The 26,224-nt window shown below is 41.9% G+C and overlaps 1 long non-coding RNA gene and 1 gene segment (V, D, J or C); one reads left to right on the top strand and one right to left on the bottom strand.

Moving 5' to 3' along the window:
* Positions 1 to 387: 387 nt before the first annotated feature.
* LOC139357926 (uncharacterized) overlaps positions 388 to 26,224 on the bottom strand; it is a 108,567-nt gene continuing 82,730 nt past the window's right edge. The window contains exons 2-3 of the long non-coding RNA XR_011611975.1: positions 2,065 to 2,219; positions 388 to 1,321 (exon numbers count right to left, since the gene is read on the bottom strand). This is a non-coding gene — a long non-coding RNA (uncharacterized lncRNA). The remainder of the gene's footprint in view (positions 1,322 to 2,064; positions 2,220 to 26,224) is intronic.
* On the top strand, positions 7,111 to 8,034 carry LOC139357992 (immunoglobulin kappa variable 2-28-like). The segment is given in 2 exon segments: positions 7,111 to 7,218; positions 7,583 to 8,034. Coding segments are annotated over 2 exon segments (501 nt in total).

The following is a 26,224-nucleotide window of genomic DNA, read 5'->3' as shown; positions in this document are numbered from 1 at the left end:
TACGGAGAGAGAAATTTCTGTTCTGAATTAGGAATATTATTGTTCAAGTAATATAGGGTAATTTAAGAGCCTTTTTATACTAAAAAAGAGTGTTTACAACATTTTACATTTTGCAGATATGTAAGGCAATAGATTGTGTGAAAAAATAACGAATCACAGTGATAGACTTTCTAGTGATATATCATTTTCATTGAAAATTGCAATACTGTCTTAAGTTCAAGATTCTTAAGGAATGCTTTATAAAAATAGCATTTTAAAGAACCAAGTTTGTGTAAAACAAAATATGACACATTTTTATTGTTATTCATTTTCCCATAAATCAAATGTTTATATTAAATAATAAATAGAACTAATTCTTCATTGAACACCTTTTTGGAGTAATCCTTCAAAACTAGCAATAAGATGGCTATGGTATTAGGGTCATTATATTTTGTACGTTTTTTCCTTTCCATTTCTGCTACTTCTGACTCTTATTGTTGTGATTAATTAGGAGTCTGATATTTGTAAAACCAGGAACCTGATTAGAATTGGTCAACATGAAAATAAGAAAAGTGAAATACACAAATTTATAAAATGTGAAAAAAGGATTAAAAAATTAAATAGTTCTATGTGAGACATTTATTCTAATTCTGCCTCTTAGCTACAGTTTGATATCATTGACCCAGATTATTATCATGGAGTTCACCAAGTAAACGTCAATATTATCTTTACTCAATTATCTTTTTCAACCCTGTACATAAATATTATTTGGTACATTTCTCAGAAGATACTCTGACCAAGATTTCCTTTGAAATCTTACCTAGAAAGGCATTTATTTGTTCGTGTTTCTTGGCAACATGACTTTGTGTTAAATTACCAAAGACTACATAGTAATACAAAGCAATTTTTTAATTGTTTACTTGCCCACACTTTTTTTCTGAACTATGTCTATCCTTGTGAAGGGATTTGATGTAGGTACCACTTTTCAGGAGCAGTTCAACAAAATGTTAGGCACATCTCTGAAAAATGAAGAGTTCAGTTGTTTCCCTATCTAATGATCAGCCGTGTGGTAGACTGGCATTACTGAGTTGTGACCATTTTCACATGGAAGCCCAGGAAAATGGCAGTTATAGGTAAATTTTATGCTAAGACATAAAACTGTGGATCCAGTTCTTGTTCTTCTTACACAGAGTATCTCCATTTGAACTGCGGGTTCAGGGTTACAGCTGCACCACATCCAGGCTGGGGGAGACTCAGGATTCACCCAGAGTTGACAAGAAACTGGAAGTCCTCACAGGACCCGATTCCTCACGACCAAGGAGACCGTGTGGGAAGAGTTTCCCTGAACAGCACACAAAAAAACATAATGCAAAGTTGTTTCTTGTTTGTTCTGTATCATTATCCTAGGAAATTCTTCTCTTAATAAATCCCTCTGGTTAATCTCACATATGTGAGATAATTATGACAAGACATATACCAGATTGCTATAATTGGTCACCATCAATTTTTTATTCACTGCCTGAGGCATGGAATTCTTTCCTCTTACTTAAGTTGCATTATGTGCTTTCTAAATGCAAGACACACATATCATCCTTTAGGCAAAGGCCTTCGAGAGAGCACTCTTATGCAGATAAATCACCAGGTACCAGGGGAAGGCAGATTCTAACATTTGCCTCTAACGTTTTTGAACAGTTATCCTGGTAACAGCAGATTCCAGATAACTCTTGAGCTGATGGAAGTCTCCCTTTTTATTTGCAAGCACACTGCCCTGCCGTGCTTGTGAGAAAGCAAACTCTTTCCTTCTCTACGTGAGCTGGGCGAGAGCCAAGCAGGATGGCATTCATCTCCCTGAGATTCATCCTAAACACACATTTTTACTTTGTCATGATCTTGGTGCTCTCTCAGAGTGGCACACCTATGTGTCTTTGTTCATGATCCAAATTTCACAGTTAGATCTTCTTTCCACGACTATAAGCAAAATGGATTTTAGCTCTATTTGTTTTTCTCCAAGGCACATTTTATATCACATTGCTCACAAGAAAGACCTGCCCCAACCACTGGCTCTTTCCACATCACTACACCCACCAGGGCATTTGCATGTTGTTTCCTGGGGAGAACCTTCCCTTGCAGTCGATAAGAACTCAGCTCTAACTTCGCAGTTACAGATCAGAACTGCTCAGTTCACCTTCTCAAGATGAGGTTCCCTGCTCAGTTCTTGGGGCTGTTAATGCTCTGGGTACCTGGTAAGGACAGAAGGAGAGAAGGGAGGAGAATGGGGTGAGAGGGTATGCTCTTGGAGGCTCCTCAGTCTCTCAGGTTTATTCAAACCGTATGTTAAGGAGTATGTTCTAATTTTCAGGGAAGGGAATTTATACTTTTTCCTATGAATAATTAGAAACCATCTCAAAAGAGCAATGACCAGTGCTCTAAGATCTTAGAAAATATAAAAGTTCCTTGTGCTTATTTTCGTATATTTTAGAAAGTCTATTATTTATGATATGAATAAAATTTGAAAAAAGATTAATCATAAATTAATATCATAACAGAAATCATGAAAGTTGCTCATAATATTTGTAGCTTATCTTGTACTTCTTTCTCATTGTTTTAGGATCCAGTGGGGATATTGTGATGACCCAGACTCCACTCTCCCTGTCAGTCACCCCTGGAGAGCCGGCCTCCATCTCCTGCAGGTCTAGTCAGAGCCTCCTGCATACTGATGGAAGAACTTATTTGTATTGGTACCTGCAGAAGCCAGGGCAGCCTCCACGGCTCCTAATCTATAGAGTTTCCAACCGGTTCTCTGGGGTGCCAGACAGGTTCAGTGGCAGTGGATCAGGCACAGATTTCACACTGAAAATCAGCCGGGTGGAGGCTGAGGATGTCGGGGTTTATTACTGCATGCAAGCTTTACAAACTCCTCCCACATTGATACAGCCCTTAACAGAAACCTCCCTGTTTGGATGGCCCAGCTGCCCACGTGTACTGCTTATCTGGGGAGCAGCTCAGCAGGGTCTCTGAGTCTGCAGAGAGGAGTCTGTTGGAGAACTCAGGGCAGAGCTTGCTGCTGAGGACTCTGGCCCATGAGAGCCTCAGCTGCGCCTCAGTGTCACATGGCAGCACTCAATCAGCTGTTACAGCCTGGGGTTGGCATCAGCAGTAGAACTGTTCAGATGTTTCAAGTGTCCTAGAAGCAACAGCTCTGATGAAGGGAGAGTGAATGAAAGCTCATCCTCACCCTCCCTGTCTTGCACACATGTGTCAAGTACATTTATTCAGCAGAACAACCAGACAGTGGAACAAATTAGTGCCAACTCAAGGGGAATACATGTTGGAAATAAACAGCTCGAAGTTGACTTTATTCAAGTTAATACTTGGTAACATGGGAAAAGTATTACTTTCTCACTTTCCGAACATACTATCTCCTTTATCACTTAACTGCCCTTTTCATTAACATGTTCAAGAACGCATTCTATGCAAGCTGCTCTCAGGGGAGTATGGCTAAGAGTAGTCAGTAAATATGTTATATTGACTATTCATAGACTTTGTAGACCCATTGCGTATATAAAATCCTCATGCCAAATATCTTAAATTTGATTCAATTACCATTTGTTCTGTGAAAAGGAAGTTTTTGCAATTACAAAAGTGAACTCAGAAAATAAAAAATCATAAACTGGAAGATGGAGAACAGAAAGTTACTTCATTTACTACAACAGAAATGCAGAATGAATACAATATGTCAGTAATTAGGTTGCCGTTGTATTTTCCTGATGTGAGTTGTAGGATCTCAGGCCTGTCGTCTTATTTAATTACGGAAAAGTCTTTCAAGTGTGGACACTCGTTACTTTCCGGAGTATCTGGAATGATCTACGGTAGAGAAGCTACTAAAAATTACATTAAAAAAGAAAAAGGTGGCTGTTTTTGATGATGGGTGACTAGAGGTAACCAGGAAGAGCTGCTCCCACTGAGAGAAACCAGACCGTCAAGTGGACCAGCACACTCCAGACAGATCTTTGGGAAGAAGACTTTTAAAGTGGAAACAGGGAGGACACATCCTGGGCTGGAAGGGGAGGAAGCTGGGAATTCTGTGTGAGGTTTCTGAATACCAGGACTCCTCCTGACCCTTAGTGGCCCCTAGGGAAGGGGTAAGTGAAACAGGCATGGAGCATCCCACACTTGCCATAGACCTCCATAATCCTAGCTCTGGAAAAACCTATGACCCCCGCAGACATTGGAGTTGGAAGGTAGAACGCCCTGTAGACTGGGCAGAGAGAGAACTTCAGTCCTGCGTAGAGCACAGAGTGTTCGGAGTGGGAGAGGCTGAAGTGGAGCGTGGCCATGGGCACCATCCCCCCACGGCCTGCCTAATTTTTTGTATTTTTGGTAACAGGGTTTCACCATGTTAGCCAGGATGATCTCGATCTCCCGACCTCGTGATCTGTCCGCCATACTTTCCCAAAGTACTGGGATCACAGGCATGAGTCACTGCGCCCAGCCCCAAAGAAGATTTGTAGCCGTTCAGAGAATGCTTGCTTTTCATATCACAGGAAACCCCACCCACATCTGTTAGCAGTAGGTAAGATAAGCCCCAGGTTATGAAAATTGCAAACCACCCCTGCCCTCTGGATGTCTCGGACCCAGATTAAGCTGTTGTCTGGCTACCCCTAGACACAGAAGCCCTTTCTCCAATGTTCCTTCACCTTAGGAGTTCCCTTGATCTCCACCTTTTCTGAGTAGCAACCCCATCATCTTTGATTCTAGACAGTCTCCTGCTGTGAGGGACTCCTTTGGGCACATCTCTCAAAGCTTCACCCAACAGTCATGTGTGCTACTGCCACCCGACGGACATCGCTTTCTCTTTGATCAGAACCCCAATTTCTCAAACTCCCTGTGAACAGATCCACACTGTCCACCCGAGAAACACTGACTCCGGCGTAATGGACACAATTCCACTTCTGACACTGACTTCTCAAGTCATACAAATAATACACTTGTCTTCCATTTTATGGACTCCAAACTAACAGCATCTGGCAAGTGACATGCAGTAAACTCCACCTGAATGAGTCCTTCCTCATTCAAGTGATCATGGTCCAGATGAGAGAAATACAGAGGCCGCTCCACACCTTGATCAAATGGAGGCTCTTCATCTACTTTTTATCTGTGTCCCCTGTGGAGCGACCAGCTTTGTCGGCTGTTGTGAAGCCTCTGCATACTCTACTAACATTCAGGAGACAGATTCCTGCTTAGAATGAAGAATATTATTCTTTAAGTTTAACAGTATAGGGCAATTTCAAGGCCTTTAATATAGGGTTACTTCAGAGCCTTTTTATTACTGAAACAATTTTTTACAAGCTTTTACATTTTCAGATATGTAATGACAAGAGATTATGAGATAAAACAACCAATCCCAATGGTAACCTTTTTAAAGTTTTGTCATTAATTTTCAAAGGAAGCAACAGTACTCTCTGAAATTCAGCACCGTAAAGAATACTTTGTAAAACTAAGATTTTGAAGAATTGACTCATAGCAAAAGCATGCCTGATAAATTTATTACTGTAATTCATTTTCCCACAGTGCAAGTTTCTATATAGAATAGGGGGTGGAACTGATTATTCATTTAACACCTTTTCAGACTAATCCATTTATACCAGTGATAAGATGTACCTTAATGTTCTCTTTTAGATTGTGTGTTTCTTTTGTGTGTTTACTTTTATTTTTCTTTTCAGTATCTGATGTTTCTAACTCTTTTAACTATTATGATGAATTAGGAGTTTGACATTTTCAAGGCTAAGAACCATATTTGATCTGATCAGCATCACAAAGAAGAAGTCAATGCCAGGCACAGCGGCTCACTCCTGTAATCCCAGCACTTTGGGAGGCCAAGGCAGGTGGATCGCTTGAGGCCAGGAGTTCGAGACCAGCCTGGCCAACATGTGGAAACCTCTTCTCTACTAAAAATACAAAAATTAGTTGGGCATGGTGGAGAGTGCCTGTAGTCCCATCGACTCCAAAGGCATGAGAACTGCTTGAACCCGGGAGCCTGGGAGGCGGGGTTGTTGTGAGTGGAGATTACACCACTACACTACAGCCTGAGTAACAGAGCAAGACTCGGTCCCCCCCCCCCCAAAAAAAAAAAAAAAAAGCACTCAAATACATAAGATTTGCAAAAAGTACTCGAAGAAAACAATAAATACAAATTTAAACAGTGAAAAATGATACATTTATTCTGATCCTACTTTCACATTACAATTTGATGTTCTCAATTTAGGTTACTGCCATGAAGATCAACATTTTAAGGTCAATATCATTTTTACTCAATTTTTTTTTCACCAACTATGTTAAAACATCTATGCCAGTGCATTTCCCAGAAGATAATCAGGAGGAACTTTGTGTGGAATAATAATACCTGGAGCTCTGTTTGGTTTTTCTGGGTGTGTGTTCCTTACCAAGTAAATCAGACATTGTATTAAATCATTGAAGATTACATAGCACTAGTAACTATTCTTTTAATCGCTCCCAGGATTTTTGTTTTTTTTAGGACAGTGACAGTCCTTGTGACATGATTTGATGCATGCACCATTATACAGGAGCTGCTAAATTCAATATTAAGCACATCACTGACAAATGAAGAATACTCAGGTTGTTCTCCTATTATAATGATCCGCTGTGTGATAGATTCATATCCCTGAGCTGTGATCATCTTTCAATGAAAACCTAGGAAAATGTCATCCATAGTACTGCTGACCCTGAGACTTAAAACTGTGGATTCAGTTCTTGCTTTTCCTACATAGAGAATCTCCTTTTGAACTGTGGTCTCATAGCTGTGGCTGTGCCACATACAGGTCCGGGGGAGACACGGGTTCACACTCAGAGTTGACAAGAATTTGGAATCCCTGACATCCTATAAAAGGTTACTTGCCCAGAAATGAAACTTTCAAATTCAGGTCCTTCTTCCTACTCTACTGATGAATTAGATTTTCTTAGTTTCCCACCAAAGGACACTTTCTATCACATTGCTCAAAGAAAAGACATATCTACCCCCCTTCACCCCCACCCAGTGGCTCTTTCCACACCACTGCACCCACCAGGGCATTTGCATATTGTCCTCTAGGGAGGACCTTCCCTTGTGAGTCTGAGATAAAAGCTCAGCTCTAACCTTGCCTGATCAGGACTCCTCAGTTCACCTTCTCACAATGAGGCTCCCTGCTCAGTTCCTGGGGCTGCTGATGCTCTGGGTCCCTGGTAAGGATGGAAGGAGTTGAGGGAGGAGAAGAGGTTTGGAGGGTGAGCTCTGGTGGCCCCACTGATTCCCATGTTTATTCTAACCATGTGTTAAAGGAATGTGGCCTATGATCCAGGGAGAGGAATTTATATTTTGCCCTGACAATAGAAACCTCCTAAAATCAGTGCTCTGAATAATATCTTGAGAAATGAAAGAGCTCTTGTGCCTATTTAATAAAGGGGTCATTTAAAAAGTTTGTTTTTATGATATGAATACAAGTTTGTAAAACTAAAACATTAGCTATAAATCAACATCATAAGCCAAATCTCAAAAGTTGCACATTATGCTTTCACATAACCTTGCACTTCTCTCTCATAATTTCAGGATCCAGTGGGGATATTGTGATGACCCAGACTCCACTCTCCCTGCCCATCACCCCTGGAGAGCCGGCCTCCATCTCCTGCAGGTCTAGTCAGAGCCTCCTGCATAGTAATGGAAACACCTATTTGCACTGGTACCTGCAGAAGCCAGGCCAGTCTCCGCAGCTCCTGATTTATGGGGGTTCCAACAGAGCCTCTGGAGTCCCAGACAGGTTCAGTGGCAGTGGGTCAGGCACTGATTTCACACTGAAAATCAGCAAGGTGGAGGCGGAGGATGTTGGGGTTTATTACTGCGTGCAAGCTATAGCGTTTCCTCCCACAGTGGTACAGACCAATACAGAAACCTCCCTGCTCACTTGTCTGGGGAGCAGCTCAGCAGGGTCTCTGAGTCTGCAGAAGAGGAGACTGTTGGAGAAGTCAGGGGCAGGGTTTGCTGTTGAGGGCTCTGGCCCATGAGCGTCTCAGCAGCACCTCAGTCCCACATGGTCAAAGCTTTTTAAGTTTTCAGGCTCATCACCACCCTGCCTGTCTTGCCCACATTTGCCAATTACATTCAGTCAGCATAACAGCCAGAACATAGATGCAGTTTAGTGACAACACAAGTGGAATCCATGTGGAAAGCGACCAGCTTGGGGTTTATTTTACACAAGTTAATACTTGGTGATAATACTTGGAATTATTGAGAAATCGGCATTTTCCCACTTTCCTTACTTTCTGTTTCACTTTACCACTCACACTACATCATAAACAACAGAACTGTGGTTAAGAAACAGATTAAAAAAAAAAAAAAACTGGAGATGGCAAAAAATCAAGGGGTTGTGTGCATCTCCTCAACAACAAAATGATGTTTGCAGGTTTCCCCTCCTTCTTTTCCATTTTTGCTGCAAAGAAGCGATTTCACCAGCTCCATGTCAGAGGTTACATTTGGAGCGTTTACAAATAAAACTTTAGGCAGTTAGTGCTGGATTCTGGGTAGGGTGGCTGGAGAGTGGGTCTGAATTCCAAACATAGAGGAGGTCAGAGTGAGTCATGGAAAGACTGTGGGTGTGGGAAGAAAAGATTTAGAACTCAGACCTTTGGCCACAGCCTTAGGAACCGAAGACTGCAGAAGATTTATCAAGGAATAGGAGACAGAAGAGAAGCTGGATAATCTTTTGAGAGATGATGATGGAGGTCCAGGTGGAAGATGATGGAGGATGCATGTGGGTGAGGCAATGGGGGTGAAAGTAGGGGAAGGGGTCAGATTTGAGAAAAATTTGAGATCAAGTTGGCTCCACTGCTGTTAGTTTCAATGTTCCCAGTACAGTGTGCTGTACATGCAATAAAAATCAAAATTATTTTTTTATTTTTTTCATCATTATTTATTTTCATTGACACTTCCCCTCCACCTGCTGGTGTTTAGGAAGAAGACTCCTTGTTTCCTGTTAGATTTTTTTTTCTAGTAACCAAGATTTTGCCTCTACTGTACATTTCCCTTTCCTAATTATCTTTCTGAACAGAGATGGCCCAGGTGCTTCACTACTGAAAGTCTAAACCTCTTATCCAAATCCTTCAGTCTAGTGTTTTGGTCCTTTTCTTTCATGTTATTTTCTTGTTTCTTTGTCATCACCTTAGCAATAAAAATATCACTTTTTTTTTTCATTTGACTCCTAGCTATCACAGTTGAGAACTTAACGAATCACACTGATTACCTTCGGAACAGGTAATAGGCTTGTAAAGTGGTATTGAGAGATCCAAGTCCACGTGCTCAGGAAGCTACATGAGGAGCCAGGCTCTGTCTAGCACAGGGGCCAGTGCCTCTCCCAGAGTGCCCAATCCAGCTGACTCTGCAGAGTCCCTCTGTGTTGTTGTCACTCACTGCCTTCTGTAAGTGAGATATTCTGATAAGGATCCTGGTGGATCCTACTGGAGTCAGGGGCCACCCATACCCTCTGGGGGGGCTGAGGACCACAGGCCCCTGAAGACAATCGCAGGTCTGGAGGGTCTTAGCCCATGACTGTCCTCTCTAGAGACAGCTTCTCCCAGATGGCCAAGGGCTGCCTATGGCTGTGTCCTTCCTTCTGCATGATAAGGGGGGCAGAGCAGGTCTCTAAGCAAACCCTGAGCAAGGCCATCCTGTGTGTGTCCCTCTGAACTCTGAACTTGGACATAGGTGATGCTGGATTCACTTAAAGAAGCAAAGCGATTTATGATCATGGGAAAAAGGGAGAGAAAAGGTTGGCAGGAGAGAGAGAGCTCACACTTGTGATGTGTGTACAAGACCAACACTGAGAGTTTAGTATTGAGTATAATCCTCAGGTTCTGTTCTATGGCGCTTATAAATGTACCTTATGTGGGAAAAGTGTCTTTGGAGTTGTAAATTAAGGGTCTTGGAATGAAGAGAGTCTCGTGCATTAACCAAGTGAGCTCTAAATGCAATCACAAGTGTCTTTGGAAGAGTGAGGTAGAAATAGATTGAACACAGACAGAAGAGGAGAAGGCGCTGTGATCGCAGAGACAGATACTGAAGTGATGTGGCCAGAGCCAAGGAAAGTTGCAGCCACCAGAAGCTGGAAGAGGCAAGAACAGACTCTCCCAGAGCCTCTAGAGGACCCAGCCCTGATTACTCCCTGATCTTGGCCTGGTGAAACTGATTCTGGAATTCTGGCCTCTAGAACTATGAGTGATTACACTTCTGTTGTTTTATACCATTACAGTCTTGGTAACTTGTTATAGCAGTCTAAGGACTCTGATACAAATGTGACTGTGTTAGAAAATCCATACTTGGCCAGGCCTGGTGGCCCATGCCTGGAATCCCAGCACTTTGGGAGGCCGAGGCAGGCAGATCATCTGAGGTCAGGAGTTTCAGACCAGTCTGGCCAACATGGTGAAACCTTGTCTCTACTAAAAGTACAAAAAAATTAGCTTGGCATGGTGGCATGTGGCTGTAGTCCTAGCTACTCAGTAAGCTGAGGCAGGAGGAGGTTGCAGTGAGTTGAGATCATGTCACTGCACTCCAGCCTGGGCAACAGAGTGAGACTCCATCTAAACTGAAAAAAAAAAAAAAAAAAAAAAAAAAGAAAGAAAGAAAATCCATACTAAAGGTAGTATGATGGCTTGCAATCTCCTTGTTCAATTTTCTAATGCTAGCTATAAATGGGTTAGTGGGAGATTTTATAGTGGAAAGTATGTACATGAAATTTCACAGTGTATAGAGAGGTATCTGTAGTTATAGAGTAAGTGTTGATAATTGTTCATTGAAAATGACCACTGACTAGGGATATCTTACATGACATCTTCGTTCTGACTTATCCAAGGATGCATAAAAGGGGTACTAGGTATTCCCTAATATATACATGTATATATCTCTCTAATAAGCGTGTGTGTGTGTGTGTGTGTGTGTGTGTGTGTGTGTGTGTGTGTGTATTTCATGGCACATCATCTGGTGAACCCGTATGATGTGCCATGATATTTGCAGGGCCCCAGTGCACATAGGAAGGAATGGCTCATTAGAGTGCTGGGGTGAGTTGATGGCCCAAAGTCACATGATCAGCAATTGCAGAGGCTGAGTTTCAAACCCAGGGCTTCTGACCTTAAATATGTTCCTGTTACAAGGCCACATTCATTCCATAGAGAAGCTCATGACCTATAAAATCAGAGACAAAGCCGGAAGGATAGTATGAAATTCCCCACATAAGCCGCCTGTTGCTTCTACCTCTGCCCCTCACTACGCTGACCCTAAACTTAAAACTCAGGCCCTTCTGCAGTTTCTCAAAAACTAAATGACTTTCAGCTTTGGGGGCAGAGGCACATCTTGCATGGCTCTGACCACTTCTTTATCTTCTCTGCCATCCTCATCTCTCTGATTCAATCCTTCTTCTCAGATTATGTCCTGTATATCTAATTTGTCCTCCTAATGTGAAAATAAACAAACCTGTAGCCGCCCCCCTCTTCTCGCGTGCTGTGACAGTCATCCCTCGACTCTCAGATAGCCAGATTGTGCAAAAGCTAATTGAAAGGATTTAGTCAAGAGATTTTCTTCCTAAGAAGAATTCTGGAGCTATCTCCTCACAGTAAAATGTTCTCTGTCTCTTGTCAAAATTGACAATAAATGATTGGAGAGTAGAAATATTTGTGAGAATAGAGGACAATCACACACTCAGAGAGATGAAAGACATGACTTCCCTTTGCATTAATTTTGTATTGTTGCTGTAACAAATTATCAATGTCTTACTGGCTTCAAACAGCACAAATTTATTATCTTATAGTAGTGGAGGTGAGAATTATCACTGAGCTAAAATCAAGGAGTCAGTAGGGTCTATTTCTTCTGGAGGATCCAGGGAGTATAATCTGATTTCCTTATTTTCATCTTCAAGATGCCCCACTTTCCTTGCTCCATGTCCCCTTCCTCCATCACTCCAGCATTCCTCTCCCTTGTCCCAGCTCCTGTCTGACTGTGACCCTCCTCCTTCCATATTATAAGGACCCTTGTGACTCTGCTGGCCTCACCCAGAATATCCAAGATACTCTCCTGATCTCAAAATTCCTCACTTAGTCACATCTGCCAAGTTACTTTTATAATGTAAGGTAACATTCAAAAGTTCCAGATATTAGGACATGGATTTCTTTGGTGGGATGTGTTCTTCATTTCAACAATAACTCTCATCATCCCCACAACTATCCTCCCCAAAGCAGAATAAAACACACACAGGCGCGCGTGCGCACGCACACACACACACACACACACACACACACACACACACAAACACACACACACACAGAGCTGATTTATGAGGCAAGAGAGCTGAAAGAAACCCGAGAGTTTGGATCCCTGATGTGTGGATTTTAATTTCTAGGGGATTCTGATTTTGCTGCTCTAATATGTACTTTATGGTGATAGTCATTTCTTAAAGCTTCCTTTGATTTAGTACTTTAATTTAATCTGAGAGATTAATAAAGTGAAATTAAATATGTCTTAAATTTTGTGAATTTTCCTGTTTGTGCATCAAAAAAGAAGAGTTATCTGGCAAGAATTCAGACCACCTATACCCTCCAAGAGTGAGAGTCTGTCCACTGTCTTAGGTTGGGCCTCCCAGTGACAAGGATTTCCATGCAGGCAGCTTATGTACAAGGTGCAGGAAACACTGGGAGGAAACAAGGAAGTGTACGAGGAAGAGAGAAGAGACAGTGAAAGATTCGTCAGCAAGGAGCTACCAGTGAAGACACCTGGGACCCAAGCCCACATGGAAACACATGGAAAATGCCTCTGGGTTATTCCACCCAAGAGGTGAAGAAGCTGGGGTATGTATACACCTTCCTGTCGTCACTGATTGAAGGTTGTCCTAGGGAATGCTCATTCCAGGCCCTGAGCTCTGCCATGTGTGCACACAGAGCTGCCTTCCCAGCTTCAGAGAGAGTAGCAGGGGACATAGCCATGCGGAGTCAACATAAGTACAGTGAAGGGGAAAGGTCCAGGGTAGCAAAAGTGACTACTACATGCACACAGAATAAAAAATAGAATGTGTACTTCAATCCAGAGCTTTATCTCTCTGAACTTGGACCCTGACAGACTGTTTGGTAGCAAGACCTCTTGAAATGCAGGCCCCAGGAGAAGCAGCAGGAAGACTGCACACAGGATGCACCGCCAAGCTCTGGCCACTCTTACTCCTGCATGAGGCATACTCCCCGGATTCCTGGGGTCTACTCCACTGATGCTGATATAATTAGTTCCACTTCCCCTGATGCTGAACCAGGCTAGGATGCCCTGAACAAAGGCAACCATGTGAGATATAGGGGTTCAAATCAGTGTCCAAGTTTTATCCTAATTCAAACTATTTCTCCATGTACCTTGGTGTCGGCTTCACAGGATAGACTGTCTCTTCTACATGTGAGACAAGGAGGCTTAGGTCTGGGTAAGGATGATGCCCCCACTCACTGCTAAAGAGTAAAAGAGGAAGGTGGCATTGATGGTACATGGCAGGCACATTCACTGAGCAGCAGCCACCCTCGCAAGAAGAGGGAATTCACTGACCTGGACTTTCCCCAGGGGCTCCCAGTCACCTGCTCTGCAGAAAGCCAGGCTCCAGGGCAGCTGGGCCAGAGATCCCACAAACATGCTGCTGGGGGGTGCAGCTCAGAGCGTTACTGATGGATATGATCTTGGTCTTCCTATTTTGGAACAATTGAGCATCGGAGCCTGGATCGATTCAGAATTTGTTTATCCTAACCCAGGCTCCTATAGTTTGATGAAGAAATAAAATTTTGTTTACATAGTCAGATCTGGCATCACTAGTCAGCTCTTTATTCTGATGAACTGGGCATAAGAATACCCAATGCCATAAAAGACGGTAGAATATAGGGGTCTGGAAACCAAGATTGAGCTCCAGCCCTTTTAGTCCCTTTTAGGGTGTTAGAGAGACATATAGCTCTGGATCATGGTGGGTTTGGGAGGGGGTATGTGCACTGAGGAATCATTTTATCATCTTTATACATCTGCAGATAATTGCTTGACTCTATACTAGTAATAACAATGGCTTAAGGTTATTAAAATATACTTTTGATTACATGAAACATGCTTCTAATAAAATGTTTTTTTTTCATTTATAAAAGAAAACAATCTCATACGGACAGTGATGTTTTTAGTATAGAACAAAGGATTTTTACTCTCATATCTACCTAAGAGTGACTTGAAGATCTGATAACCCCACCCTCTAAGACTTTATTATGTATTCCCTACAAACAAGGATAGTCTCCTACGTGCTCCCAATACAACCATAAAATACGTTATTTCATCTAGCTGCCAAGGCCATTTTAAATTTTGACAACTGTTCCAAAAATAACTTTTATAACAATAGTGAGTGTAGGAAGAAACAGGTTCTCTGCAGCAAGTCTGTGCTGCCCTGGTCTGACCTGGGACACTGAGGACACTGGACCTGTGCTGAATTTGGTAGGTTCTCCATGTGCACGCACTCATCAGCGCTCTGTGGAATACTGAGGGAGGCCTCTGGAGATAGCCTGGGCTCTCTCTGGGGATAGCCTGGGCTCCCTTCACTGTTTGTCTGTCTCCACCTTTCTGGACTACTGGCTCTTCTCCCTCTCTTCAGGGATACTACAGAGCTCTTCACGGATTTCCTTTCCCCACATCATTAATGCTCTGGAAACTCTATGCAGGGTGTGAGTTGGATCAATTTAAACCTCACTTCCAGTTTCCAACTCTCTGGGATAATTGGCCTTAATTTCCAACATTCAATCACTTGACAATAATTGTTTTATCTATTTTGTGCTGTGTTTTAGTTAATCCAGGCAGGGTGGTAAATCTGATCCATGCTAATCTATTTTGAAAACACATTGAATTTCTGGAGACAATGTCTGAATTCAGAATTTTGCACTCTCTGGGATTCTTCATTATTGGTAGTGCGAGGGTAGCAGGGCCTAATCTGGAGTAGCATTGGGGCCCTCACTACCATTTCCTCATTTCTTGCTCTGTCCCACAACACACAAAGTCTCTGCTCACATATAAAGACACTTCACATACATCCACATGCCATCCTGTTTGCCCCTTTCCACATCATTCACCTAGGGAATGAACACCTGATGTGTAGCCACTGTCAAGAGAACAGACCCAAGGATGAGTCCATGGTAGTCCCTGGAAGTCAGGCTTAGAGCACTTGAATTTGAAATTTCAGGGTCCCAGATACCCACAGTGTGACACAGAGGAAGAAAATTGGCTCTGCCTTGGCCCAATCTCTCTGCAGGAATGGCTAGAGGACAGCTAGGTGAGGGGCCTTCACTTCTAGAACCCAGAGCAAAGGGCCCCTCTTGTTGGATGTGAATGTGGCCCTGGTTGATGCATGATTACTGAGACACTCTGATAGACCCATTGAAATACGAGATTGAAGGCCTCCAACCATGATGCTCTGTCAGTGTCCACAGGGCCCCTTCATGATCCAGCAGGTTGTTGAGAACTTCCTGGCCTTGATACACTCTCACCAGGGCTGGCTTTGTCTCCAGCCTCATCCTTCCTTCCTCCCTGTCTTCCCTGAAACTCAGAGAAAATTCCTCATGATATGATCTTGGTCTTCAAACGACTTTGGAGGGAATTGATCCTCAGGAACTCTATGCTATTCATGGCGATAGGCTTATCCTAATTCAGGCTCCAGTTTCAGGGTCATCCTGTTTGGTTAGAGAAACAAACTGTATTTTATTTTATATCAGTGTTGGCCTCCTCAGGTAGAATTTCCATGCTGATGAGCTGAGAGAAACAGGACTGCATGGCAGAAGAGCGTCGACCATGGAGGGTTCCAAACCAAGAAGAAGACGCTTGTTTAGTCAACAGGCACTAAAGAGACCCTTGACTTTGGATAATAATTTGTCTGTGAGCCACACACATTTATCTTTGAGAATCTACATTATATTTCTTGCGCTTATGATTGTAAGAGGGATGGCTTACACTATTACACGCTGCTTCAGAACACATTTGGGCATGCTCTTAAGAACAATCATTTTAATTTTTTTTAATTGAAACAATTTCACACCTACAGAAAAGTTGTACGTGTAGTGTAATGTACCACTTTCCCACCCTCTAAACCATCTGAGAGTGTGCTGATGACCTCACAGCTCTGTCCTCGAAGACTTTGCTATGTATTTTCGCAGATAAGATACTCTCTTACATAACCTAATACAACTGTGGATTCAGGAAATCAGCACTAATACATGACCCCATCTAGCCCTCAGGTCCATTTCAAGTTTTGTTTATTGTCCCCATAATATCTTTTGTAACAAAATAATTCATGTGTTGTCTTTCCTGGCTGGTATCTCTTTAGTGTCCTTCAGCCTGGTAGAGTTCTCCAGTCTTTCCTTGGACTTCATGACTGTATCCCTTTTGAAGACTGCACAACAGTTTCTGCATAGGCTGTCTCTCAGTTTGGATTTGGTTGATTTTCTTCATAATTGAATTCTGCTAGGGGCCCGGTGGCAGGAATATCCAGAATAGATGTGCTCTCACTGCATCCTGTCCAGAGGTGTACAGTTTCCAGCTGCCTAGTGACTGACGAGGTTCAGTCTGACTCCTGCTGAAGGGGGTGTCTGCCAGGCTTCTCCCTGGACCTTCACTGTTGTTCTGTTTGACAGTGATAAGAATTTGTGGAGAAGTCCTTGATATTTCATGAATATCCCCTCCCAATCAGCATACGGACTCATAGATTCATACTTGCTTCAATGGGTTATATTCTGCTACCATCATTATTTATTTTCATAGTCAATACTTCCCAGACTTGTATAATGGGAGCCCCACTTATACTAGCTCCTAATATCTGCTGTGTTTACTCCATAATTCTCTGAGCACTTCCTTAGTTTCTGGCACTAGATTGTGCAGCCTCATCTTTAACTTCACCTATTTTAGACCTGACACCAGCCATTTCTCTAAGGAATACTGACTCCTTTAATAGAAATTGGTGTACAGAAAAAAAACAAGATCCATGCATTTAATGTGCTTTTTTGGACTGATGTGTCATTGCTTCTAGGGAAAATTTATCTAGAAATGTTTATCTATCTATCTATCTATCTATCTATCTATCTATCTATCTATCTATCTCTCTATCTATGTCTCTCCTCTCTACAAATCATCTATCCCTCTATCTTTTTACATATATCTATATAAAATCATGAATTTGCACGGATATACTTTCAATCAAAAGTCACCAAATTTATTCTAGTATCCTTAAAAAAAAAAAAACAATTGTAGTACTTTCCCCATGGTATCTTGGCTCCTCTGTGTCACACCAATGTCTTGCTGTCCTTGCTACTTATACTCCACTTGCAAAGAACTTCCCTCTCATTGCCCACACACCTGCATTAGCCCTTATACCCCTTGCTAGCCCAACATGAACTTTGACTAGTTCATGGGTGATCTCTTCATCCTGCCTGGGCTCTGACTCTAGCACCAGTGGTTTTACCCAATTGAATACCCAGCTTGACCTGCTCCAGCTGTGACATCTGCACTAGTGGGAGGAGGGTGTTCCACATCCTGTATGTCTATGTGGGGACACCCTTCTCTCCACATTATAGCTTCAATACCCATGACGAGTGTTCTTCTCTATCCTAAAACATGGGTGCCCTTTTCATACTGTGTGAGCTTCTACTCCCTGTGCAAATGCCGTTTTCCCCTTCATTTTTATGGCATGGTTTTCTTTCTGATCCTGCTTTGGCCAAATGCCCTAAACTCAATGATTATTTGTTTATTTTTTATTTTTTTGAGGCAGAGTCTTGCTCTGTCACCCAGGCTAGAGTGCAGTTGTGCAATCTCAGCTCACTGCAAGCTCAACCTTTCAGGTTCACACTGTTCTCCCGCCTCAGCCTCCCGAGTAGCTGGGACTACAGGTGCCCACCACTATGCCCAGCTAATTTTGTTTTTGTATTTTTAGCAGAGACGGGGTTTCACCGTGTTAGCCAGGATGGTCTCCATCTCCTGACTTCATGATGAACCCGCCTCGGCCTCCCCAAGTGCTGGGATTACAGGTGTGAACCACTGCGCCCGGCATAACAGCTGAATACTCTTAAAAACTGGAAGAGCTTGGTAATATGGAGATATTTAAATTTATGTAACAGGGCAGATTCAAGGGTAGAGGTAAACACTTGGTCTGGATAACATCTCGGTTTCTGAAAGGGAATAGCTTGAGTTAAGAGTTATAGAGGGCAGTCTGGACTTGAGGGCCCCTGTCAGCTCTTGGGGGTCCTGCTGCTCTGGCCCCCAGGTAAGGAAGAACATTAGCAATTTACTCGGCCCGGTGTGCTTAGCACTACCTGGCAATTCAGGGAAGTCCTCTCAGAACATGGTTAATAGCGTTAATTGTTTGTTTTCAATCTTTGGTGCTAGATGCGACAACCAGGTGACCAGTCTCTATCCTCCCTGTCTTCATCTCTAGTTGAGAGAGTCACCGTCACATGCCAGGCAAGTCAGGGCATTAGCAATGATTTATATGCATGCCAGCAGAAACCAGGAAAAGCTTCAGAGCTGCTGAACTATGTTGTGTCCAATTTGTAAACTAGTGTCCCACTGTGATTCAGTGGCAGTGGATCCGGGACAGATTTTATTCTCACCATCAGTTGCCTGCAGCTTGAAGTCGTTGCAACTTATTCCGTCAACAGTACAAGAGTTACCCTCCCAGTGTTACAAACCCAACCACAAATCACCCAGGCAAGCAGATGTAGGAAGTTGCTCTGCACCGGCTGCCCCTCCTGGGGCCTCCATCTGCTGATAATGTTCCTCAGATGCAGCCATGCTCTGAGCAGTTTTGGTAAAAGGGCCCAGGGGCTTCTCTGTACTCTAAATCTCTTTCCTTCTCCTTAGCCCCAGCAACAGATATGGCAAAGCCTTTGATGATTTATCAAAAATCAGTGTCACTACACCGGAGGATTATGAGGATTCTGTGTTACAGCCCAGCCGAGGTTCATACAGAAAAGGAGAAGCTTCTGTAGTGACTCCAAGGAGAAAGTGTTTTAATACAGGGCTAATTATTCAACAATAGCATTATCAAATGTTTCCCTGTGTATACTGACTTGGGGATTTTGTTCAGTCGTGTAACTTACCATGGGAATATTGTGTACTGAGTCATCACTACCCTTCAGCTTTGAACTCACATGAAACACAATTCACACACTGGAGACAAAGCTCAGTGCCATGCATTAGAAACACCCAGCCAAGCTCTCCCTGGATCAGCCAAAATCATTAATAAAAAACATCTGTGAACATGCAAATACATGCTTAATACTATAAGCTACTGAGTTCCGAATACTTGGTTACCAACCATTACTGTGCAAATACTGACCATTCCAATACATCCACATCTGTCCATATAGATAAATGTATTTTTTTAAAATGTATAGACTTAGTATAAACTTTTAGTAGTCGATTTATAAAGATACTAAGAAGACATTAAAATGAATATTTGAGCAATAATAGTAAAATTTACATCTTTTATGGAACTGTGCAAGGTGTTTATTATATACAGAGAAGTGTGTAGACAGTTATTGGATATATTATTGGCTGAACCTACTTACATTAACATGTATTCACGTCTAAATAAGTTTACAATTCCAGGTTAATCCAGGTGTTTCCTTCTGTTTCTAAATCATTTCTGCATTTGGAGACACAATTTTGCCTTGATATATGTGAGATTTGTACTTGACTGCTGTCATCCACTGCCATGTCAAGGATGTCCTGGAGGAATGGAAATCACAACATTGGGTAAAATTCAGGGGTTACATCTCTTGGCCATTCTGCAAAAAGCGACTGGCAATTCAATGACGTTGACTGATGGTTTTGACAACTCTGCAGGCCTTAGATAAAACATTGCTTAAGAATTGGAGACAAAAGTATCTTAAAAAAGCTGTGACTGAAACTTTCAAAATGGGACAAGGCCGAGAACAATGGTTTTCCAAGTTAATGCCCATCCAAAGGCCATTACTGAGCAGGAGGCTCCCAATAATTAAGATGATCCAACACGTGGACTTCAGTCAGTCAGTTCCCGGCTTTCCCAGTGAGATCCATGTATGGGCTTAGCAGTATGATTTTCATCTAAGGGGGCTCACATGGGCACTGGCACTTCTAAGCATCCATCTCTCCAAGAAAAATGACCCCTCTTGAGTCCCTAACATTGCACCACACATTAGGGATCAGACTAACAACTGAGATCAAGGTGATTACACTGGGCGAGCAGGAGTGTATGGTTTCTCTCACATATCTTCTCCCCAGTCCAGTTTTGTAGTGAAGTTTGATGGTTCCAGCAACAGTGCTATCCCCCGTAGTTTGTTCAGAGGTACAGGGTCTATTTCCAGGAATATTTTGCAGGGCTTAAGAGTTCTGCATGGGAAGTTAGTCCCTTGAAAGCTTCATTTCTTGACAACAGAAATCTGCAAACCTTGAATTAACTCTAAAATGACATTTTTAGGTCAGGCCTGCAAAGGAATTTATCCTCAGCGTAATCTTTCAATCTATTCTGGAGAAGAGGCATTTTTAAAGGCAGAGAACTAGGGGAAAACAAATATATACAAGAAAGTAATAATAATAACAAAAACGGCAACAAGAGAAACACTATGTACATTACCAGCTGCCCTTTACTGAAGTGTTGAAGGATTACTAGGTGTTGAATGGTGCACTTAGGACTGAGCCAAGGACTTTCCTGGCCTGTCCACCTGGGCACAGACTGCTGAGTGCAGAGAGGAGGAGGCACGTGGTTTCTGCAGCTCGAAGCCCAGCACTCACTCCAGCTACTTTGCATGACCCTCCCAGGCACCCTGCTTTCCAGAGCCCATATCAGTGACTGAGTCAGAGCTCTGTGGAAGATCAGTTCAGTAGGACCCAGAGGGAACTGTGGAAGCCCCAGTTCAGCTTCTCTGCTATTCTGGCTTTCAGGTGAGGGGACCATGGGGTGGTTCTGTATGTCAGTGAAAACTCTTTCTATGTTGCTGGGTCCGGTGGCCTGGCAGCTCTGCTCAGCAAGCACAACAATTGGAGCTCCATGTAGATCAACGGCCCTGTCTTTGCCAGGAAGACAACAGGTATAATCTTGATTACATCGCTGGCATTGCTGGTTTATTCTCAATCTCAGAGACCACTGGTGAAGTCGTGACCATGCAGTATCCAGCATCCCTGTCTTTGTCTCCAGGGGAAAAAGACACCCCCACCCGCAGGGCCAGGCAGGTTGTTAGCAGTTCCGAAGTCTGATACCAACAGAAAACTGAGCAGGCTCCTACTTTCATCGGTTTTTTTCTGTCAAGAAACCACTAGGGCACTGAGGTCGAATTCTTCATAGATTTGTTCATCTTGTTCCAAGTTGCGGTCAAAAATGTTTTCTAAATTTTCATCTCAAATTAACTATTTTGCTGCGATGATTGTGGTTATGCAAATTGTGAATCTCTCTCAGACTCTACGAATGTTGACATGTGGCAAATTTTATAATAGGTTTCTCATTGTCTTTTTTTGTTTTCCTCTAGAAATTCTGAGTTAGTTGAACTGTAATGATGGATACTATGAGTTTAGTTTAACCTCAAGGCAGATTACTTTTACTTAAATTTAATACCTTTACCATTAAGCCAGAAACAAAAGACTTAGCTCTTGCTTAAGGGCATACTCAGGACTATAATTGGCTAGCAACTATTTGCTTTAATTTTCTACAGAATCAATGGTCTCCTCCTTTTATTTTGACTTAAAAATTGTCTATTTTGTCTGCTGCAAAAGTAATTGCAGGTTTTATCATCACTTTTAATGCTCAAAACCGTGATTACTTTTGCACCAACCAAAAAGATGATTTTTGAACAATGATATTTACTAGGATAAGATATTAATAGAAATTGTCATATTCTACTTTAAATTCCACCTAGGTCTTCTAGGATTCCAGAAAACTAAGAAAGTCATTTTCTGGGTTGGGAATGTTCCTAACTCACGAGGGTAAGAATATTAAATATGAGTAAAATCTAGTTGAGTAAGTTTCTCAGAAGTGATCATGCCTCCAGTAATCTATTAAGCTTTATAATTTCATCCCCGGGATGCTTGTAGGGGGTCAGAATTTATTTTATTTTATTTTACTTATTTTATTTGATTACTGATTCTTCATTCTCTTTATCAGGAGGTATTTCAGAAGGAGCAGTTTCTACAGGTACTGAAATATGAAAGCAGTTGATGCTTAATTGAAGGTATGAACTTGGAGTGATCCTTGGCTCCTGGCCGAGAAAGGCCCAGAAAAAGTGAAGTTCACCACTGTGATGTGAACTCCTGCTTCTACAAGGCAGAGAATCAGCATTTCCATTTGTTGATGCAGATACTACGTTATTATTGTTATTATTATTAAGACATGAAATGGCCCTAAATTTTTTTTTTTTTTTTTTTTTTTTGAGACGGAGTCTCGCTCTGTCGCCCAGGCTGGAGCGCAGTGGCCAGATCTCAGCTCACTGCAAGCTCCGCCTCCCGGGTTCCCGCCATTCTCCTGTCTCAGCCTCCTGAGTAGCTGGGACTACAGGCGCCCGCCACCTCGCCCGGCTAGTTTTTTGTATTTTTTAGTAGAGACGGGGTTTCACCGTGTTAGCCAGGATGGTCTCGATCTCCTGACCTAGTGATCCGCCCGTCTCGGCCTCCCAAAGTGCTGGGATTACAGGCTTGAACCACCGCGCCCGGCCGGCCCTAAATTATTAATTCAGCTAGTGTTTCTTTCCTGTTCTGAACTTTTGGTCTTTTATTAACAGAAGATGAAAGAAAGAGACTAAATGAGAATTTCAGTTGAGTTTAGAAATCAGTTTAAGTGGTTGAATTTGATCTCTGATTTTTCTTGAGTGTCTTAAATTTCCTTGTTCAAAATTCACATGAATATTTTATTGATTCTTGAAACTATTTAATATGAAAGAAGAAGCTATAAATGTGAGAATTCTCAAATTATGTTCTCATTTGTCCCGCAGGTAAGCTGTCTTACCTAAATTAAAAATTAAAAGCGTATTTACTTTTCTCTTCTTTGTGTATTGATACAAATTCTCAGTGATGTATAAATGAGCCAAACATGGCCAGTGTGCCCGGATCCCTCTGCTGTTTATTTCTAAACTGCAGGCTTATTTCTTTATGGCCTGTGCCAAATTCAAATTTTCCATCCAGTCATTTCAAAAAAGCCCAAACAATTAGCCTTTTAGCCGTTCGGAGATTATTTACACTATATATTTCAGAAAAGTTCATCTACATGTGAAAGTAATTGATGCTCCCCCAGTTAGGAAAAACCCCATCCACTTCTGCCCTGGGAGCTCTCTAACCCAGAGACTCCCCACTGTGCAGCTGTGTGACATCCCCTAGACACAAAAGCCCCTTCTCCAGTAAATCCCCATCTCCACCTTCTGAGAAGCAGCCCTGGCACTTTAGCCTCTGGCCAGACTCCTGCTGTGAGGGACTTTTCCCTGTAAACCCATCAGGTTGTTAGCAGTTCCGAAGTCTGATACCAACAGAAAACAAGCAGGCTCCTACTTTCATCTGTTTTTTCTGTCAAGAAGAAACAGAGCTTCACCCAATAAAAGTCACCTGTGCTACTGCCCCCCTGGGGACTTCTTCTTTTTCTTGACCAGAACCCAAACTAGCCAAACCCCCCTCAAACAGGAAGACACTTTCCACCCCACAGACACTGACTCCAGCATAATGGACACAACAATTCTACTTCCAACACTATCTTGCCAAGTCTTAAAAATAATACTCTTGATTCCAATTTTATGGACCCCCAAATAACAGCATCAGGCAAATGGGATGCAGTTACAATAAGCCCCACCCGTATCAGTCACTCCTCATTCAGGTGACCATGCTCCAGATCAGAGACAGAGGCCTGCTCCCCCACTAGATCCGAATGGAGGCTGTTCTTACATCTTCTAATCTGTGTCCACTGTGGAACAACCAGCTTACTCTCTTATTAAATAAGTCTTGGGATAACATGTTAACATACAGAGAGACAAATTTCTGTTCTGAATTAGGAATATTATTCTTCATGTTAATATAGGGTAATTTCAAAGCCCCTTTATGCTATAAAAGAGTGTTTACAACATTTTACATTTTACAGATATGTAAGGCAATAGATTGTGTGAGAAAATAACGAATCACAATGATAGACTTTTTAGTGATATATCATTTTCATTGAAAATTGCAATACTCCTTTAAATTCAAGCATCTTAAAGAACGCTTTGTAAAAATAGCATTTTAAAGAACCGACTTTGTGTAAAACACAACATGACAGATTTTTATTGTTATTAATTTTCCCGTAAATCAAATGTTTATATTAAATAATAAATAGAACTGATTCTTCATTGAACACCTTTTCGGAGTAATCCTTCAAAACTAGAAATAAGGTGGACTATGTTACTAGGGTCATTACATTTTGTATGTTTTTTTCTTTCCACTTCTGGTGTTTCTGACTCTTTTTACTGTTGTGATTAATTAGGAGACTGATATTTGTAAGACCAAGAACCAGATTAGAATTGGTCAACATGATAATAAAAAAGTCAAATACACAAATTTATAAAATGTGAAAAAAGGGTTAAAAAATCAAATAGTTCTACATGAGACTTTTATTCTAATTCTGCCTCTTAGCTACAGTTTGACATCATTGACCCAGATTATTACCATGGAGGTCATCAAATAAAGGTCAGTATCATTTTTACTCAATTATCTTTTTCAACCTTGCACATAAATATTATTTAGTACATTTCTAGAAGATATGCAGACCAAGATTTCTTTTGGAATCTTACCTAGAAAGGCATTTGTTTGTTCATGTTCTTTGGCAATATGACTTGTGGTAAATTACCTAAGACTACATAGTAATACAAAGCAATTTTTTAATTGTTTGCCTGCCCCCACTTTTTTTTCTGATCTATGTCTATCCTTGTGAAGGGATTTGATGCAGGTACCACTTTTCAGGAGCAGTTCAAAAAAATGTTAGGCACCTCTCTGAAAAATGAAGAATAGTTCAATTGATTCCCTATCTAATGATCAGTCATGTGGTAGACTGGCATTACTGAGCTGTGATCATTTTCACATGGAAGCCCAGGAAAATGGCAGTTATAGGTAAATTTTTGCTAAGACATAAAACTGTGGATCCAGTTCTTGCTCTTCTTACACAGAGTATCTCCATTTGAACTGCGGGCTCAGGGCTACAGCTGCACCACATCCAGGCTGGGGGAGACTCAGGATTCACTCAGAGCTGACAAGAACCTGGAAGTCCTGATAGGACCCGATTCCTCATGACCAGGGAGATTGTGTGGGAAGAGTTTCCCTGAACAGCACACAAAAAAACATAATGCAAAGTTATTTCTTGCTTATTCTGTATTATTATCCTAGGGAATTCTTCTATTAATAAATCTCTCTGGTTAATCTCACATATGTGAGATAATTATGACGAGACATATACCAGATTGCTATAATTGGTCACCATCAATTTTTTACTCACTGCCTGAGGCATGAAATTCTTTCCTCTTACTTAAGTTGCACTGTGTGCCTTCTAAGTGCAAAAGACACATATCATCCTCCAGGTAAAGGCCTTCAAGAGAGCACTCTTACATATATAAATCACCAGGTACCAAGGGAAGGCAGATTCTAACATTTGCATCTAACGTTTTTGAACAGTTATCTTGGTAATAGCAGATTCCAGATAACTCTTGAGCTGGCAGAAGTCTCCCTTTTTATTTGCAAGCACATGCCCTGCCGTGCTTGTGGGGATAGGGCCCTTTCCTCTCTACATGAGCTGGGAGGGAGTCAAGCAGGATGGCATTCATCTCCCAGAGATCCATCCTAAACACACATTCTTACTTTGTCATGATCTTGGTGCTCTCTCAGAGTGGCACACCTATGTGTCTTTGTTCATGATCCAAATTTCACAGTTAGATCTTCTTTCCACGACTATAGGCAAAATGGACTTTAGTTCTATTTGTTTTTCTCCAAGGCACATTTTATATCACATTGCTCACAAGAAAGATCTGCCCCAACCACTGGCTCTTTCCACCTCACTACACCCACCAGGGGATTTGCATATTGTTTCCTGGGGATAACCTTCCCTTGCAGTCAGATAAAAGCTCAGCTCTAACTTTGCAGTGACAGATCAGAACTGCTCAGTTCACCTTCTCAAGATGAAGTTCCATGCTCAGCTCCTGGGACTAT

The sequence above is a fragment of the Macaca nemestrina genome, chromosome 13 (genome assembly GCF_043159975.1).
Source record: "Macaca nemestrina isolate mMacNem1 chromosome 13, mMacNem.hap1, whole genome shotgun sequence".
Taxonomy (NCBI): domain Eukaryota; kingdom Metazoa; phylum Chordata; class Mammalia; order Primates; family Cercopithecidae; genus Macaca; species Macaca nemestrina.
Note: the sequence above shows the minus strand (reverse complement) of the source record. Positions and strands in the feature narration are given on the sequence as shown.